Here is a 15726-nt window from a genome sequence, read left to right on the forward strand (position 1 = left end):
GGAAATTCAAATGATAACAATGGAACTTCAAACCAATGAGGGAGACAAATTTTTCAAAAAAAAAATTTTCAAAATAAATATTGTATAGCCATCCATAGAAAAAAAACACTTTACACAAAAACAAACTGCAAAGTTAAATGCAAAAAAAACCCCCCAAAAACAAAAAACCCAACAATAGAAAATGTATTAGCAGAAACGAAAGGAGAACACCTCTATAAATAAGAAGTATGGAACATGTTCCTAAGCTAGGTACAAAACCAGAGCCATAAAGAAAATCATTTCTTTGACTCAACTTCATAAAAATTTAAAACTTTTGAATGATAAAAATCGCATAAAGTTAAACAATGTACATTTGAAAGAGGCAAAATATTTGCATCACAGATAATAAAGGATAATCAATATATTTTTCAAACTACCACTATTGATAGCAGTCTGGAGTCCAGTTAGTAAAATAAAGGACATGACCAGATAATGCACAGAAAACAAGAAATATAAACATCTAATAAATAATTGAAGAAATTCATCCTAAGTTTTTTTCCATTAGATTCACAAAAGAATCAACACACTAATGGTATATATTATTGACAAGAATGTGGGGAAACGAACACCTTTACACACCTCTGATGTGTATACCAATTGGTACAGTATTTCTCCATCTAAATCAACCTGTAAGAATTGAATCCCTGTTGACCCAGTAGTATCACTTCTAGAAATGGTATCTCCAGGAACGTATCACAAAGAAATTACTTATGTGGTCTTAAAGATGTGTGTGTAGATGTGTGACAGTTGATTAGAGACAATATCTCTTATAATCAACAGGTGATTGAATAATTAAGTTATGCCCATCCATACTATGAATTACTATTTAGCAGGTAAAAATTCAGGTCTATGTACATTCACACTGAAAGATCTCCAGGAGATACCATTTAGGGAAAAGCAAGTTGCAGAAAAATATGTCTCATGTGATGCCCTTTACATAATAATTAATAATAAATACTACCTTGTATTTGTATACACACATAGGATGGCATACAGTATATGAGTAAATTATAATAATACCACATGTTATTATAATACAACATATTATTATATATAAGCATATGATAAAAATATGAGATGATACACATCGTGTTGATAATAGATATTTCTTGGGAGAGGGACCGATTTGAAGGGGGTGTGAAGAAAAGGAATATTCATTTCTTATACTACATGCTTTCTCACTTGTAATTTTTACAGAAGAGCATTAATCCGTTTACTTGCATAAAGTAAACAAAATGAAAATGGCTTTGTCTCTGGATGGACAGAGGAACGTTGAGGAGAGAGGATATGCAGAAGCGGAAGGAAGACAAACAGGTAACAGCCAGTCACCAGCACAAGAGTCATTGTATCTTCCTTCCCAACCTTGGGTGCACAATAGAGAAACCAGACTCTGGGAAAAATCAAAACCTCAAACAATTAAGTTACAAATTGATCTGATTCTGGTGGCCAAATCAGGATGAGTAGCCCCAGAAAGAAGAGTTAGGAGCAGTAGAAAAGCCTAATCAGATTCACTGGTTGGAATGTCAACCCCCAGCAGAGATACTTCCCAGAGGCTTTGAAAATCCTTTTACTCCCCATGGTGATTCCTCTTCTAAATGACCAAGTTACTGGCTCCCAGCAGGGCACTGCCATCAGTGATTGCCATCTTATGAGACAATTTAGGAGTCCAAAGCAAAATGTAATTGGACTATTAATTAGTATGATACCAAATTCTGTAAATTTATTGTTTAATAATCACTGGAAAGCACAATAGAGCAGTTTTCCAAAAATGAATTGAAGTCTCAGGTCATTTTTGGAGGAAATTATTTAGATCTAAATTACTTTGGTCTGAAAATCCTCTAATTTAGCAATTTATAGTCCAAAGTATGGTTCAATCAAAGGCTCTTTGAAAAAAGAATGCTTCTTTCTTTCATTTTCCCTGTTCCCTAAATTAACCCCAGTCCTATAAAATATCCAAAAGAATTTTATGGCAATAAAGCAAAGGCTTAATCTGGTAGGTGAAAGCCCTGTTGTTTGTTGTGAAGACATGCAGGCTAAGATTATTATGCATTTATCAAAGTGAAATGGATTTAGGCTAATGTGAAAGATAGCATGACAAGCTTTATTACAATGTAATGGTTTAAAAATCAAAGCAAAAACAGGATGATAAAACTGCCTTGAAAGACGCCAGGTAGTCTCAACATTGATGATAGCTATACACAATCAATTCTGACTCTAAGAACTTTTTTTCACTTGCTTTTAATGTTATAACACCTTTCAGGGAATTCTGTAATGATAAAATATCTGTTATTTCTTTCATATTTAGCTTTGATAAAGATTTGTTCATTCAACTAAGATTTATCGAGGACCTACTATATGTATGTCATAACCTAAAAAAAGAGTTCCAAACCTCCTGAATCCTGTCGGTTAGCTGATAGTTACATTATTTTATATGTTTTATTCAACATGTATTTAATGTACATTAATATGTGCTAGATTCTGGGAAACACAAAAATGAATTCAAAAAATAATCTTTGCCTTTAAGCACTCAAAATCTAGTGAAAGATACAATATACATATACAACCTTCAAGTATACATGTCAGGTTGTGTTAAATTTAATAACAGAAGTTAGAAAAAAGTGCTAAAAGATCTCAGAAAATAGAACAACTAAAGACTAAAGCATCAGAAAAGTTTTCATTCTGAGTTTCTTTGGTACTTAAGATTCACAGTAATATGTCTTCATTTCAAACTGTCAAGAAATAATCACTGAATAAACACTGCAAGGTGTGATGTGGCCAGAGCATCAAATGAATGGAAGTGAAAAGCAGGAAGTGAGGTGGGCCTGGTAGACAGGGCAAGGACTTTATACAAAAGCTTAAGGATTTTAGAGCTGATATTTAGAATGAGGGAAAGAGGAGGTATTGAAAAATTTTTCTTACAAACCACTTAATTAGCAGGAGGGAGAACAGATTGGAATCAGAACCGTCTGCAAGAAGACAAGTTAGGAAAACTTTGCAATGTTTTGGATAAGCTAATTCAAAAGATAATAATTCAAAAGAAGATGAGATTTTGAATTAGAGCAATGGCAGTTGAGAGGGAGAGGTGAGGCTGATAAAAATATTTGATGGTAGAATCAACTAGAATTGGCAGTTGAGTGGTGAAATTTCAGGCAAAGGAAGATTTACAGTCGAATAGGTAATATAGTAAAATAAGCAAGTTTGGCAGGACTGATGCATAGGTTGAGGCTAAGGAGTTGAAGATGAATTTCTATTTTTTCTATTTAACTTTCACATATACAAGAATCACTTTAGAATAAAAGTCTGAGTCACTAAAAACTCTCAGAGGCTGTCCCCAGTAAGCCTATTGCCCAGCCTTCTTCTCTTCACAACCAGGTGCCTTGAACTCTACCACGTTAACTGGATCTATGTCAGGCACTATGCAAAACAGAAGCTTTACAGAGGAACAAATGATGAGATTATTAGAGATTAAGAAATTTTCCTGGGAGATATGAGTAGTAAATAATGTGGTCAGGATACAACCTGGACTGCCTGGTTTTGATACAATGTTTTTTCCACCATATTTAGAATTTGCATCAATATTATCAAGCAGAATGGACTGATATACCTAATTGAAATGTTTTTAATGTGCTTGATATTCTTCAAATAACTTTGATCTCTAACTTATTGAGTCTCTTCAACAGAAAGGCAACAATTTTTAATTAGCTGTGCCTATTCAATATCTTGTCAAAGCAACGTTTTCTTATTCCCATTTCTGTTTTGTATTTTTGTTGGATTAGTGAGTACTTTGGAAACTCTCATGTGGCCTATTGAGAACCCCCAAATAAGCATTAAATCTATGAGTACAGGGCTTAAAAAGATTTTTTTTAATGAAATACCTTGTTCAGGGCTTCCTAGGTGGCGCAGTGGTTAAGAATCCGCCTGCCAATGCAGGGGACACAGGTTCAATCCCTGATCCAGGAAGATCCCACATGCCGTGGAGCAACTAAGCCTGTGTGCCACAACTATTGAGCCTGTGCTTTAGAGCCCATGAGCCACAACTATTGAGCCCATGTGCTGCAACTACTGAAGCCCACGCGCCTAGAGCCTGTGCTCCACAACAAGAGAAGCCAAGGCAATGAGGAGCCCGCGAACCACAATGAAGAGTAGCCCCCACTCGCCACAACTTGAGAAAGCCTGTGTGCAGCAACGAAGACCCAACACAGCCAATAAATAAATAAATAAAATTAATTAATTAATTAATTTAAAAAAAGAAAAGGAATATCTTGTCCAGTTGCCCAGGACTATTCCTAAATTACCATCAACATCTTTTTGAAAATCCAGATATCCAAAAACGCAGTAGTAAGTCACTATATTTTAAAAATCTACGCCATCTCTAAGAGGAATTTCGGAACAAAGATAGATTTGGATAGGAACTGGGGAGGCAGAACTAAATAAATTAAATGCACACTGTTACTTACTTTATCTTTGGAGAAGCTGAAAAGTTGCTTTCTTGCAGCAAAGAACTGGACAGCAATTACACTGGCTGAGTGACCCCAAAGGACACCAACCGGCTTAGAGACAACATAGGGGTTCCAAAGGCAAACTTTATTGTTAATGCCAGCAGTTGCTAATCAGAATTAGAAAGAAAAAAATGCTTTTAATAGCATGAATACTCCACAACTCTTTCTTTTCGAAATGAGTATATCACATATTATATCACTGTAGGTTGATAAAAGCCTTCTGAGCAGTAATGCACCCTTGTCTTGAAGCAAGGAAAATCTTATCATTGTCCAACAGACCAGGCTAATATGGCATGAGTTCTGTCACTGGAAATAGTTGAAATCGAGAGTGTAGGGGAGAAGGAGTGTGCAAGGGGTGAAAGAACAAGACAGTTTCGTTAAGAGGAAACCAGTAGCCCAACCAGGAGGGCAGAAAATCCTTTTTCCCAGTCCCAATGTTTCCCCTCTCCAGCCAGCACAGCCTAGGAATGTAGACCACATTAAAGTTATCCCAGGAGTAAGAGAGAGCTAAAGCAATATTTAAAGTTTCCAAATTAATGAAAAAGTACAAGGAAACCAATTATTTTCACTGTCATGTAATTAATTGAGTTATTTGCAAGCAAACAAGCAGCAGAAATATATGTTTGACCTGCTCTATTGAGAGAATAGATTTTTTTTTAACACAAATTGATTATACTCAGGGAGCACATAAAAATTTGGGAGCACAATGCTTCTTCAGTCTGGGGAAACTCAGCAGAGCACTCTGTTGTTTTCCCTTGTTTAGGGCCAACTGTGGAGCTGAACTTATTCACATTTACAGAATTGCCATAAATGGCAGACCTCTGTTTGGAGTATACCCAGTGTAAGGGTTACAGCAAAAAGAGGAAGTGAATCTACTCTTGTTTTAAGGCTTTACCCCATGGTATGAAATTAGTAAGACAACTGATAAATTTTACCCTGAGTGTTACTGCATACAGTAATATGTAATTCCAGCACTGTGGCAGCTACAAGGTAGCGGTCAGTATAAAGGGGCTGAAATAATTAATGCATTAATGCACTGGTTGATATTTGCGTCCTCACAAACTCAAGTCACTAACTCCTCCAGCTTTTCTAATAAATCTGCAATCCTCCTTGAAAGTTTGATGTTGGCATATTCCTGAGTTCACAGTCAAGGTCTCTTTTTAGCATGATTGTCAGCTGTGATTGTTGGGAATTTTAGAGACTCAGCACCCTAGCTGATATCAATACTCTTTACGTGAATGGTAATTTTTGAAAGAGGGTTAATATGACCCATTCTGCAGGCCATGTATTTTCATTCTCTGTACCTACCCTATTAATTTTTAAAATAATACCTCACTTTTGAACTAAGATCATATATACCAAATTATCAGTTTTTGAAATGTCTAAATATTTTATTTAAATTGACAATGCCTGAAAACCTTTATTGCTTATTTCTTCAGCTAAAATATACATCAAAAAAAAGAAAAAGAATTCTCCTTTAGTACGCTAAAGGACAAATCTGAAATTTTTCAAAAAGCATTAGAAGTTGTATTCTGAAGGTGACTGAAAAACATTCTACATTTTGCATTCTCTAGTGAGTGACTGAGTGAGTGTGTGTGTGTGTGTGTGTGTGTGTGTGTGTGTGTATACACACACACAAGAAAATGATGTGTTTGTTTGGGTTAGCATTGGGTGATGTTAGGAAGATGGCAGAAGGCAGACCCTGCCCAAGTAGCCTCCTTTCTCTATGTCATTTTACATTCCCCACCAATTCCTATAGAAAGACTCCTTAAAGCATTGGGGCACTTTCTCGTATTTTTACCCCCATGTAGTTCATATGTGCTGCACGTCATAAGACATCATTATCAGACATAATAAAATGTGAGCTGCTCAAGTTGGTCTCTCTGGTAATAAAGCAACAAGGTGGCGAGGCTCCATGCATACAAATACGCATCCCCAGACTATTTATGAGGTCCTCGTAGTTACCATGATTTATTTTACATACCGATTAAATTGAGTCGAGAGTGGTAATCAAAAGCATGAATGCCCTGGGCAATGTTGAAGGATGTCGTTTTAAGATGCTCTTTTGATTTCTCTCTCCATGCCAGCACCACAGTGTTTGTATTGCTGGTTGTACTGGAAATAATAGCATCTAAAGACGCATTGTAAGTAACTGATTAAAAAAAAGAAAATATTCTTTAGTTGATTCTTCATCAGATACAAGCACACCAGTATTATTTTAATACATAAAGTTAGCAAGTAAACTCAGATTATGATGACACAACCTGACACTTAAAAACACCTCACTCACCCCTTCTCTTACCAAAGAACTTACGGTGAAAAGTTAAAGCAAAGTCTGCATTCAGACTTTTCCTCCACCCCAAGGATAGCTTAAAAAAAAATGTGAATTAGAACACACGACAGGAAACAATATTAATCACAGTAATCAGGTGGGATTCTTGAAATATAAGTAACCAGCCAAAATGCTGGGTTCTTCCCCCTGGACCTGAAGCAGGCAAGCAGCTCAGCAGCCATCTGCTTCCCTCGAGGTCCAGCTCCTGCCCAAACCATGGGTTTTGTTATGCTGTGACTGGTCTCGAATGTCTGAGAGTGGGGCGGCCAGCGCGCGACACTCTGCCAGGATTCACACACACAGCCAGAAGCCCAGGTCGATGGGCTGTTCCCCTGTTCCTGATGATCCAGCACCAGATGGGCAGCAAAATCCCACTTCCCGAGACACAGATGCGGAGAACAAACATACCGACACCAAAGGGGGAAAGCTGGCGGGGGGGGTGGGGGTGTGAACTGGGAGATTGGGATTGCCACATATACATTACTAATAAGAAAAAAAAAATCAAATTGTACACCTTAAATATATGCAGTTTATGGTATGTCAATTATATTTCAATAAAAGTTCTTAAAAAAAAAAATCGCACTTCCCAAGCGAGAAAAGGGATGCTGCTGCCTGTCGTCAGAACAATCTGTACATTCCTATCAGACTCACCGGCTCCAACAGACACAGCTGCTCTGCTACTAACTTCAAACCAATTCCCCTCCCCCCACCCCCGTTACATGGCAATTCTCTTCTGCATTTTGCTAAGACAATGATTTGTGCCCCAAGGTGAAAGTTTTCTGATTTGACCTCAAGCCCAAATTTCTGCCTCACACAAAGAGGGATGGTGTAACTTTGTACAGCTTAAGAAAAGTTGCTTTAATAGAACAGCTCTTGGAAATGTTTCTGATCTGTTCATTATACAGAATCAAGAATAACACTCTTGGAATACAATTCTCAGTGGATCACTAGCACTCTTGCATGTCTTAAGAAACTAATCCCTGGCTGTACTTGGTTGCACACTATCTTGTCAAGGGTGTCTGCACAGAAAACAAACAGCCTTAGAATGTGAGATCGCATCTCTCTTTGCAGTAAATGATAGGCAAACTTACTACCAAGAATAACTGTGGAGCAAAAGACAGCACGCATCCTGCCCACTGTAGAAGGTTCAGATTCTCTAAGCTCCAGCTTCCTGTCCTGTAACATGACCACTGCTTGTGCAGGTATTCACCTGTGACCGTCTGCTTTGCCTCTGTGGGCCTTGAGTGTCAAGGGAAACTGACACATATGTGCTGATACTCATGGGGCTGGCTGTGCTGGGAGTAACGAAGTCTTTTTTTCTCTAACACGGGAGTCTTATGTCCTCTGTCATTTTAAGATTATTTTAAAAATTTCTTTCTCCAAGTGAGAACCACAGTATCTGTATTGTTGGCTGTGCTGGAAATGGCAAGCTAACTTATTAGTAACCAACTTGGAAACAGACTTATTATTTTGGTGAAAGAATTTAATTTGCTTTATATAGATATGTATATATACATATGTGTGTATATGTGTATATATACACATATATATGAATATATACATTTCTGAATTACTAAAGGCAGGGAAATTCTGAGAAGCAGAAGTATAGCTCAATACATTCTTTCCTTTGAGCTTATTCTATTAAGATGATTGCTTCTAAAAGCAACTAGGACTTATTTAAGAGTTGATTCTGACATTATGTGAATAGCTTAATTTAACATATTTCATATCTATCTCACTACGAAACACGTCTTAACGTGACCAATTTAAAACTAAGGAGATTGAGACTATTCATGTGTCACCTATAGATATCCTCTCTCAACACAGCATCCAGTCTTCAGATTTATTAGGCATCTACTATGAGCACTGTGCTATGATACCATTAATAAGAGAAGAAATAGACTCAGCTTGGATGGCCCCAAGCTTGGAAAAAAAGATATGTAAATCAAATAATTATAGAAAACTTTAGCATACAATAAAGTGAGAAATTGAGTAGTACAGCAACTGTAATAGATGGTCAAAGATTGAAGAAACCAGTGTGGGCTTCAGGGTTTGGAAGACATTTGGTGGTCCTTGACAAAAAGAGAACATTTCAAAAGGTAAGTGGTGACAAAACACATATGTCGGAAACAAAAGGCAAACTCCTGAATTCAGAGCTCAAAGACCAATCTATTCCTCTATTTTACAGACTAAGAAATAGAGACGTGTGCTAGTTCAAAGATTTGGCCAGGGACTTCACTGGTGGCACAGTAGTTAAGAATCCGCCTGCCAATGCAAGGGACACAGGTTCGATCCTGGCCTGGGAGGATCCCACATGCCAAGAGGAGCAACTAAGCCTGTGCACCACAACTCTAGAGACTGAGTGTCACAACTACGGAAGCCTGCATGCCTAGAGCCCGTGCTCTGCAGCAGGAGAAGCCACTGCAATGAGAAGCCTGTGCAACTCAACAAAGAGTAGCCCCTGCTCTCCACAACTAGAGAAAGCCCAGGTACAGCAACGAAGACCCAACACAGCCAATAAATTAAAAAAAAAAAAAAAGATTTGGCCAAAGTTAGCAACTGACTGCTGTCAGCTCAGAGCTGGAGCAGGAGCATTCGGAATCTGAGTTTGGTAGTTTAGTGTTACATAATGTGCAATATTAAAAATCCAATCGGGGTTGGGCACTAACATTTGGCAGAGCCAGAATACAAAGGCAGACCTGATCTCCTGACCACTGGAACGGGGCTTCTCATATTTTAATACACACAGCTGCCACCTGTTAAAATGCAGATTCTCATTCAGAAAGCCTAAGATGCTGCATTGCTCATTCCCAGTTGTGGATGCTGATGCTCTCTTAGGACCACACTTTGAGCTGCAAGATACTAGAATACATCCCTTAGAGCACTGCCATCCTTCTATATTCTAGAGAATTAAACCACAGTTCTTAAAATTTGGGAGATCAAATTCCCCTTTAGGAATCTGATGAAAGATATATACCCTCTCCACCAGAAAGATGTGTACACAAACAAAATTTTGCATAAAATATCAGGATTTGAGGAACCTCCCCACTTCTACTCATGAAGCCCAAGCCATGATAGATCTAAAGAACTCAGGTAATAAATCTCCAGCTACAAGGTAATTTGGAGTTGCAAAACATTTCACCTGCTTTCTCAAGTGATTCTCAAAGTTTCTATTATTAATGATGTATACGCTCTGTGTTAATCAATGCCCATGTAAGCAGCTCTTGCAGGGAAGAGCTCTTTGCAGGAAGCATCTCTCTGCAGGAGGCCCCTTCTGTCTTGTCACTTTAGCAAAGCTATATTGTAACTGACCTTTAAACCAGGCACCCCCATGCTCTACTCACCTCCTGCCTAAGAGCAACTTTCAAATCTTTTGATCACACAATGCCTTGCCTAACCTGTTGATTCTTTCCTTAGATCAAAGAAATAGAAATGAAGAATAAGTAATTAACAGATGACTAGATCTTCTCCCCAGTTTCCCCCTCTGTAATCTCTCTAGTCAGCTGTGTGAACAAGACAGCATCTAAAGAAAGATCAGGGGAGAAAAAGATGGCGGCGAAGTAGAGGGACGTGGAATGCATCCCTCTCCACAGATGCATTGGGAATCCGAAGGACGCAATAATTCCCACAGAGAACCAGCGGAACAACAGCAGATGACCTCGGACATCAGAAGGGACTGCAAGGATCCCGACATAACCGGTAGGGAGGCATCTATGACGGCTCAAAGAGGGTGAAGCAGCGGAGCCATGGCAGACGGGAGGGAGTGAGAAACATACGGAAGGTCCACACTGCAGCCGTCGATCCACAGCCGAATAGAGGGCCCAGGAGTGGGAGCGTGGGAACCGGAGAGCTGGTTCAGGGTGAGAAACATTGTTGCCAATAAGGTGACGGACCGAGAGGACAGGAGGGAAGAGGTCCGCGGCGAGGAGTACCTGTCCCTGAGAGCTGCCCGGCCATGATGGCAGCTAGATGCTGCAGGCTCACGGGCGGGGGGGGGGGGGGGGGAGGAGCCGCGCATGCATAGCCTCTCTCTCTCTTTCGGAGCCTGCAACAGGCAGTGGAGAGACGCCCTGCGGGCCACCTAAGGCGCTCAGGGATAACAAGCACCCTCAGGCACTCAGGCGGGGCTAGATTAAAACCCCTTGGAATGCCGGCAGCAGGGAGGCTGCCGAGAAAAAAAAAATCCCGAGAGAGGCCCAACTCTAAGACTTTCTGTTTACACCTGAGCCACCAGAGTCCCTCTGCAACAGGCACCTCCAAGCCCGACTGAAACAACAGTGCACCACTGCTCACTCACTCCCACGGGAAGGAGCCACTATTGTACCCTCTCCCTCCCCACACACCGACGCTTACAGAGGAACAATAAAGGAAGCTCTGCTGGTCACAGAATAATGCAAAAAAACCCAAGGCGAGTAGAAGGACACTTGCAGCTGAGACTCTAAGGAAACAGATATATTAGTATCAATCCTATTGAACTGGTCCATTCTGGGATCAGTTCTGGATTTTTTTTATTTTATTAATAACAATCTTAGTCCTAAGGGATCTACAAGTTTTATAACATAATTTTTTAATGATATTTTTTACTCTATTTTTATTTCTTTGCCTTTTAATATACTTCTATTTCTAGCTAAGTTTTTGGTAGTACGGACAATATATCTCTCATACTTTTTTTTCATCCCTATCTTTTATACATTTCTATTCCTTTTTATTTGCATATTTCCAATCACACTACACTCTTCTATTCCCCTTTCTTCCATCCATTTTTAGTTTATTTTATCTTAACATACTTATAAGCAACACTATTGATCTGCTCAGACTCCTTGCTCTATTCTCCAGATGACGCACCACCTTGGTATTTAATATTAGGTTTTTGTCTTTATCTTAGTTCTTAGTACAGTTACCTAATTTCATTCTGAGAATCCCCATTCTCTCTGGTGGTACTCTAGCTCTTTTCTATATTTGATCCTAGCTTACAAAATCTCCCTGGATTAGTGTTTGTATGTGTAAGGTGTTATTTGTTTGTTTGTTTGTTTGCTTTTGCATTTGTCTCTGATTTGTTCTGTTTCAGTTGTCAATTTCTGTCGGGTTTCTCTTTGAATATCTGATAGCATACTGGGGTTCTGTCAGGTCTTTCCAGAGCCTTATGTCCTAATGGATTCAGTAATTGTGTGTCTTATACATGTATGTGTTTCCTAGACTTAGTATTTGTTTAACCCAACACTTGGACATTAGTCTGAGGCTTGGACAGTCTTCTATAAACACCTCCATTGCCAGAATAAGCAACCCCAAAAGTCAGGACAACCATGAGGAAACAAAGAAACACCACATAGGCAAAGGAGCAGGAAAAAAACCCACAAGACCAAATAAATGAGGAGGAAATAGGAAAAATGACTGAAAAAGAATTCAGAGTAATGATAGTAAAAATGATACAAAATCTCAATAACAAAATAGAGAAAGTACAAGAAACAGTTCATAAGAACCCAGAAAAACAAGCAGCAATGGATAACAAAATAACTGAAATTAAAAATACTCTTGGGGAGGGTGGGGGGGACTCGGGGGGGGGGAGTCGAGGAAAGGAGGGAATATGGGGATATGTGTATAAAAACAGATGATTGAACTTGGTGTACCTCCCCCCAAAAAAATACTCTAGATGCTATAACCAGCAGAATGACTGAGGCAGAAGGACAAATAAGTGAGTTGGAAGACAGAATGGGGGAAATAACTGCCACAGAGCAGGAAAAAGAAAAAAGAATAAAAAGAATAGAAGACAGTCTCAGAGACCTCAGTGATAACATTAAGCATACCAACATTCGAATTATAGGCATCCCAGAAGAAGAAGAAAACAAGAAAGGGTCTGAGAAAATATTTGAAGAGGTTATAGTGGAAAACTTCCCCAACATGGGAAAGGAAATAATTCACCAAGTCCAAGAAGCACAGAGAGTCCCATACAGAATAAACCCAAGGAGAAATACACCAAGACACCTATTAATCAAACTAACGACAATTCAACACAAAGAAAAAATATTAAAAGCAGCAAGAGAAAAGCAACAAATAACATATAAGGGAAAACCCATAAGGATAACAGCTGACCTCTCTACAGAAACTCTGCAGGCCAGAAGGGAATGGCAGCATATACTGAAAGTCCTGAAAGAGAGAAACCTACAGCCAAGAATACTCTACCCAGCAAGAATCTCATTCAGATTTGAGGGAGAAATCAAAAGCTTTCCAGACAAGCAAAAGTTAAGAGAATTCAGCACCACCAAACCAGCCTTACAACAAGTGCTAAAGGAACTTCTCTAAGTAGGAAACACAAGAAAAGGAAAACACCTACAAATACAAACCCAAAACAATTAAGAAAATGGGAATTGGAACACACATGTCAATAATCACCTTAAATGTAAATGGATTAAATGCTCCAACCAAAAGACACAGACTGGCTGAATGGATACAAAAACAAGACCCTGCTATATGCTGCCTACAAGAAACCCACTTCAGACCAAGGGATACATATAGACTGAAAGTAAAGAGATGGAGAAAGATATTCCACGCAAATTGAAGTCAAAAGAAAGCTGGAGTAGCAATACTCATATCAGACAAATTAGACTTGAAAGTAAAGACTATTAAAAGAGACAAGGAAGGGCACTACATAATGATCAAGGGATCCATCCAAGAAGAACATATCACAATGGTAAATATCTATGCCCCCAATATAGGAGCACCTCAATACATAAGGCAAATGCTAACAGCTATAAAAGGGGACATCGACAGGAACACAATTATAGTGGGAGACTTGAACACCCCACTTACATCAACGGACAGATCATCCAAACAGAAAATAAATAAAGACACACAAGCTTTAAATGACACATTAGACCATCTCGACTTAATTGATATTTATAGGACATTCCATCCAAAAACGACAGACTACACTTTCTTCTCAAGTGCACACGGAACATTTTCCAGGATAGATCACATCTTGGGTCACAAATCAAACCTCAGCAAATTCAAGAAAATTGAAATCATATCAAGCATCTTCTCAGACCACAACGCCATGAGACTAGATATCAATTACAGGAAAAAAACTGCAAAAAATACAAACACATGGAGGCTAAACAATTCACTCTTAAACAACCAAGGAATCACTACAGAAATCAAAGAGGAAATCAAAAAATATCTAGAAACAAAAGACAATGAAAACACAACAACCCAAAACCTATGGGACGCAGCAAAAGCAGTTCTAAGAGGGAAGTTTATAGCAATACAGTCCTACCTTAAGAAACAAGAAAATGATCGAATAAACAACCTAACCTTACACCTCAAACAACTAGAGAAAGAAGAACAAAGAAACCCCAAAGTGAGCAGAAGGAAAGAAATCATAAAGATCAGAGCAGAAATAAATGAAAAAGAAAGGAAAGAAACCATAAGAAAAATAAATAAAACTAAAAGCTGGTTCTTTGAGAAGATTAACAAAATTGATAAACCATTAGCCAGACTCATCAAGAAAAAAAGGGAGTAGATGCAAATCAACAGAATTAGAAATGAAAAAGGAGAAGTCACAACGGACACCTCAGAAATACAAAACACCATGAGAGACTACTATAAGCAACTATATGCCAATAAATTGGATAACCTGGAAGAAATGGATAAATTCTTAGAAAAATACAATCTTCCAAGACTGAACCAGGAAGAAATAGAAACCATGAACAGACCAATCACAAGTACGGAAATTGAGGCAGTGATTAAAAATCTCCCAACACACAAAAGCCCAGGACCAGATGGATTCACAGGCGAATTCTATCAAACATTTAGAGAAGAGCTAACACCTATCCTTCTCAAACTCTTCCAAAATATTGCAGAAGGCAGAACACTCCCAAACTCATTCTGTGAGGCCACCATCACCCTGATACCAAAACCAAGCAAAGATGTCACAAAAAAAGAAAACTACAGACCAATATCACTGATGAATATAGATGCAAAAATCCTCAACAAAATACTGGCTAACAGAATCCAACAGCACATTAAAAAAAAACATACACCATGATCAAGTGGGGTTTATCCCTGGGATGCAAGAATTCTTCAATATACACAAATCAATCAACGTGATACATCATATCAACAAATTGAAAAATAAAAACCACATGATCATCTCAATAGATGCAGAAAAAGCTTTTGACAAAGTTCAACATCCATTTATGATAAAAGCTCTCCAGAAAATGGGCATTGAAGTAAATTACCTCAACATAATACAAGCCATATATGAGAAACCAAAAGCCAACATCGTTCTCAATGGGGAAAAACTGGAAGAATTCCCTCTAAGAACAGGAACAAGACAAGGGTGTCCACTCTCACCATTATTATTCAACATAGTTTTGGAAGTTTTAGCCACAGCAATCAGAGAAGAAAACGAAATAAAAGGAATCCAAATTGGAGAAGAAGTAAAATTGTCACTCTTTGCAGATGACATGATATTATATATAGAAAACCCTAAAGACTCTACCAGAAAACTGCTAGCACTCATTGATGAGTTTAGTAAAGTAGCAGGATACAAAATTAATGCACAGAAATCTCTTGCATTCCTATACACTAACAACGGAAGAGCAGAAAGAGAAATTAAGGAAACTCTCCCATTCACCATTGCAACCAAAAGAATAAAATACCTAGGAATAAACCTGCCTAAGGAGGCAAAAGATCTGTATGCAGAAAACTTTAAGACATTGATGAAAGAAATCAAAGACGACACGAACAGATGGAGGGACATACCATGTTCCTGGATTGGAAGAATCAACATCGTGAAAATGACTGTACTACCCAAAGCAATTTACAGATTCAATGCAATCCCGATCAGATTACCAATGG

The 15726-nt window shown here is 38.4% G+C and overlaps 1 protein-coding gene across 1 annotated transcript in view; it reads right to left on the reverse strand.

Annotated features, from left to right (window-relative positions):
- Positions 1–15726, reverse strand: part of WDR49 (WD repeat domain 49) — a 141779-nt gene that overhangs the window by 83382 nt on the left and 42671 nt on the right. The window contains exons 5-6 of the mRNA XM_057737806.1: positions 6523–6690; positions 4497–4645 (exon numbers count right to left, since the gene is read on the reverse strand). Of these exons, the coding sequence (XP_057593789.1) occupies positions 4497–4645; positions 6523–6690 (317 nt within the window). The remainder of the gene's footprint in view (positions 1–4496; positions 4646–6522; positions 6691–15726) is intronic.

This window comes from Hippopotamus amphibius, chromosome 6, assembly GCF_030028045.1.
Source record: "Hippopotamus amphibius kiboko isolate mHipAmp2 chromosome 6, mHipAmp2.hap2, whole genome shotgun sequence".
Classification (NCBI taxonomy): Eukaryota; Metazoa; Chordata; class Mammalia; order Artiodactyla; family Hippopotamidae; genus Hippopotamus; species Hippopotamus amphibius.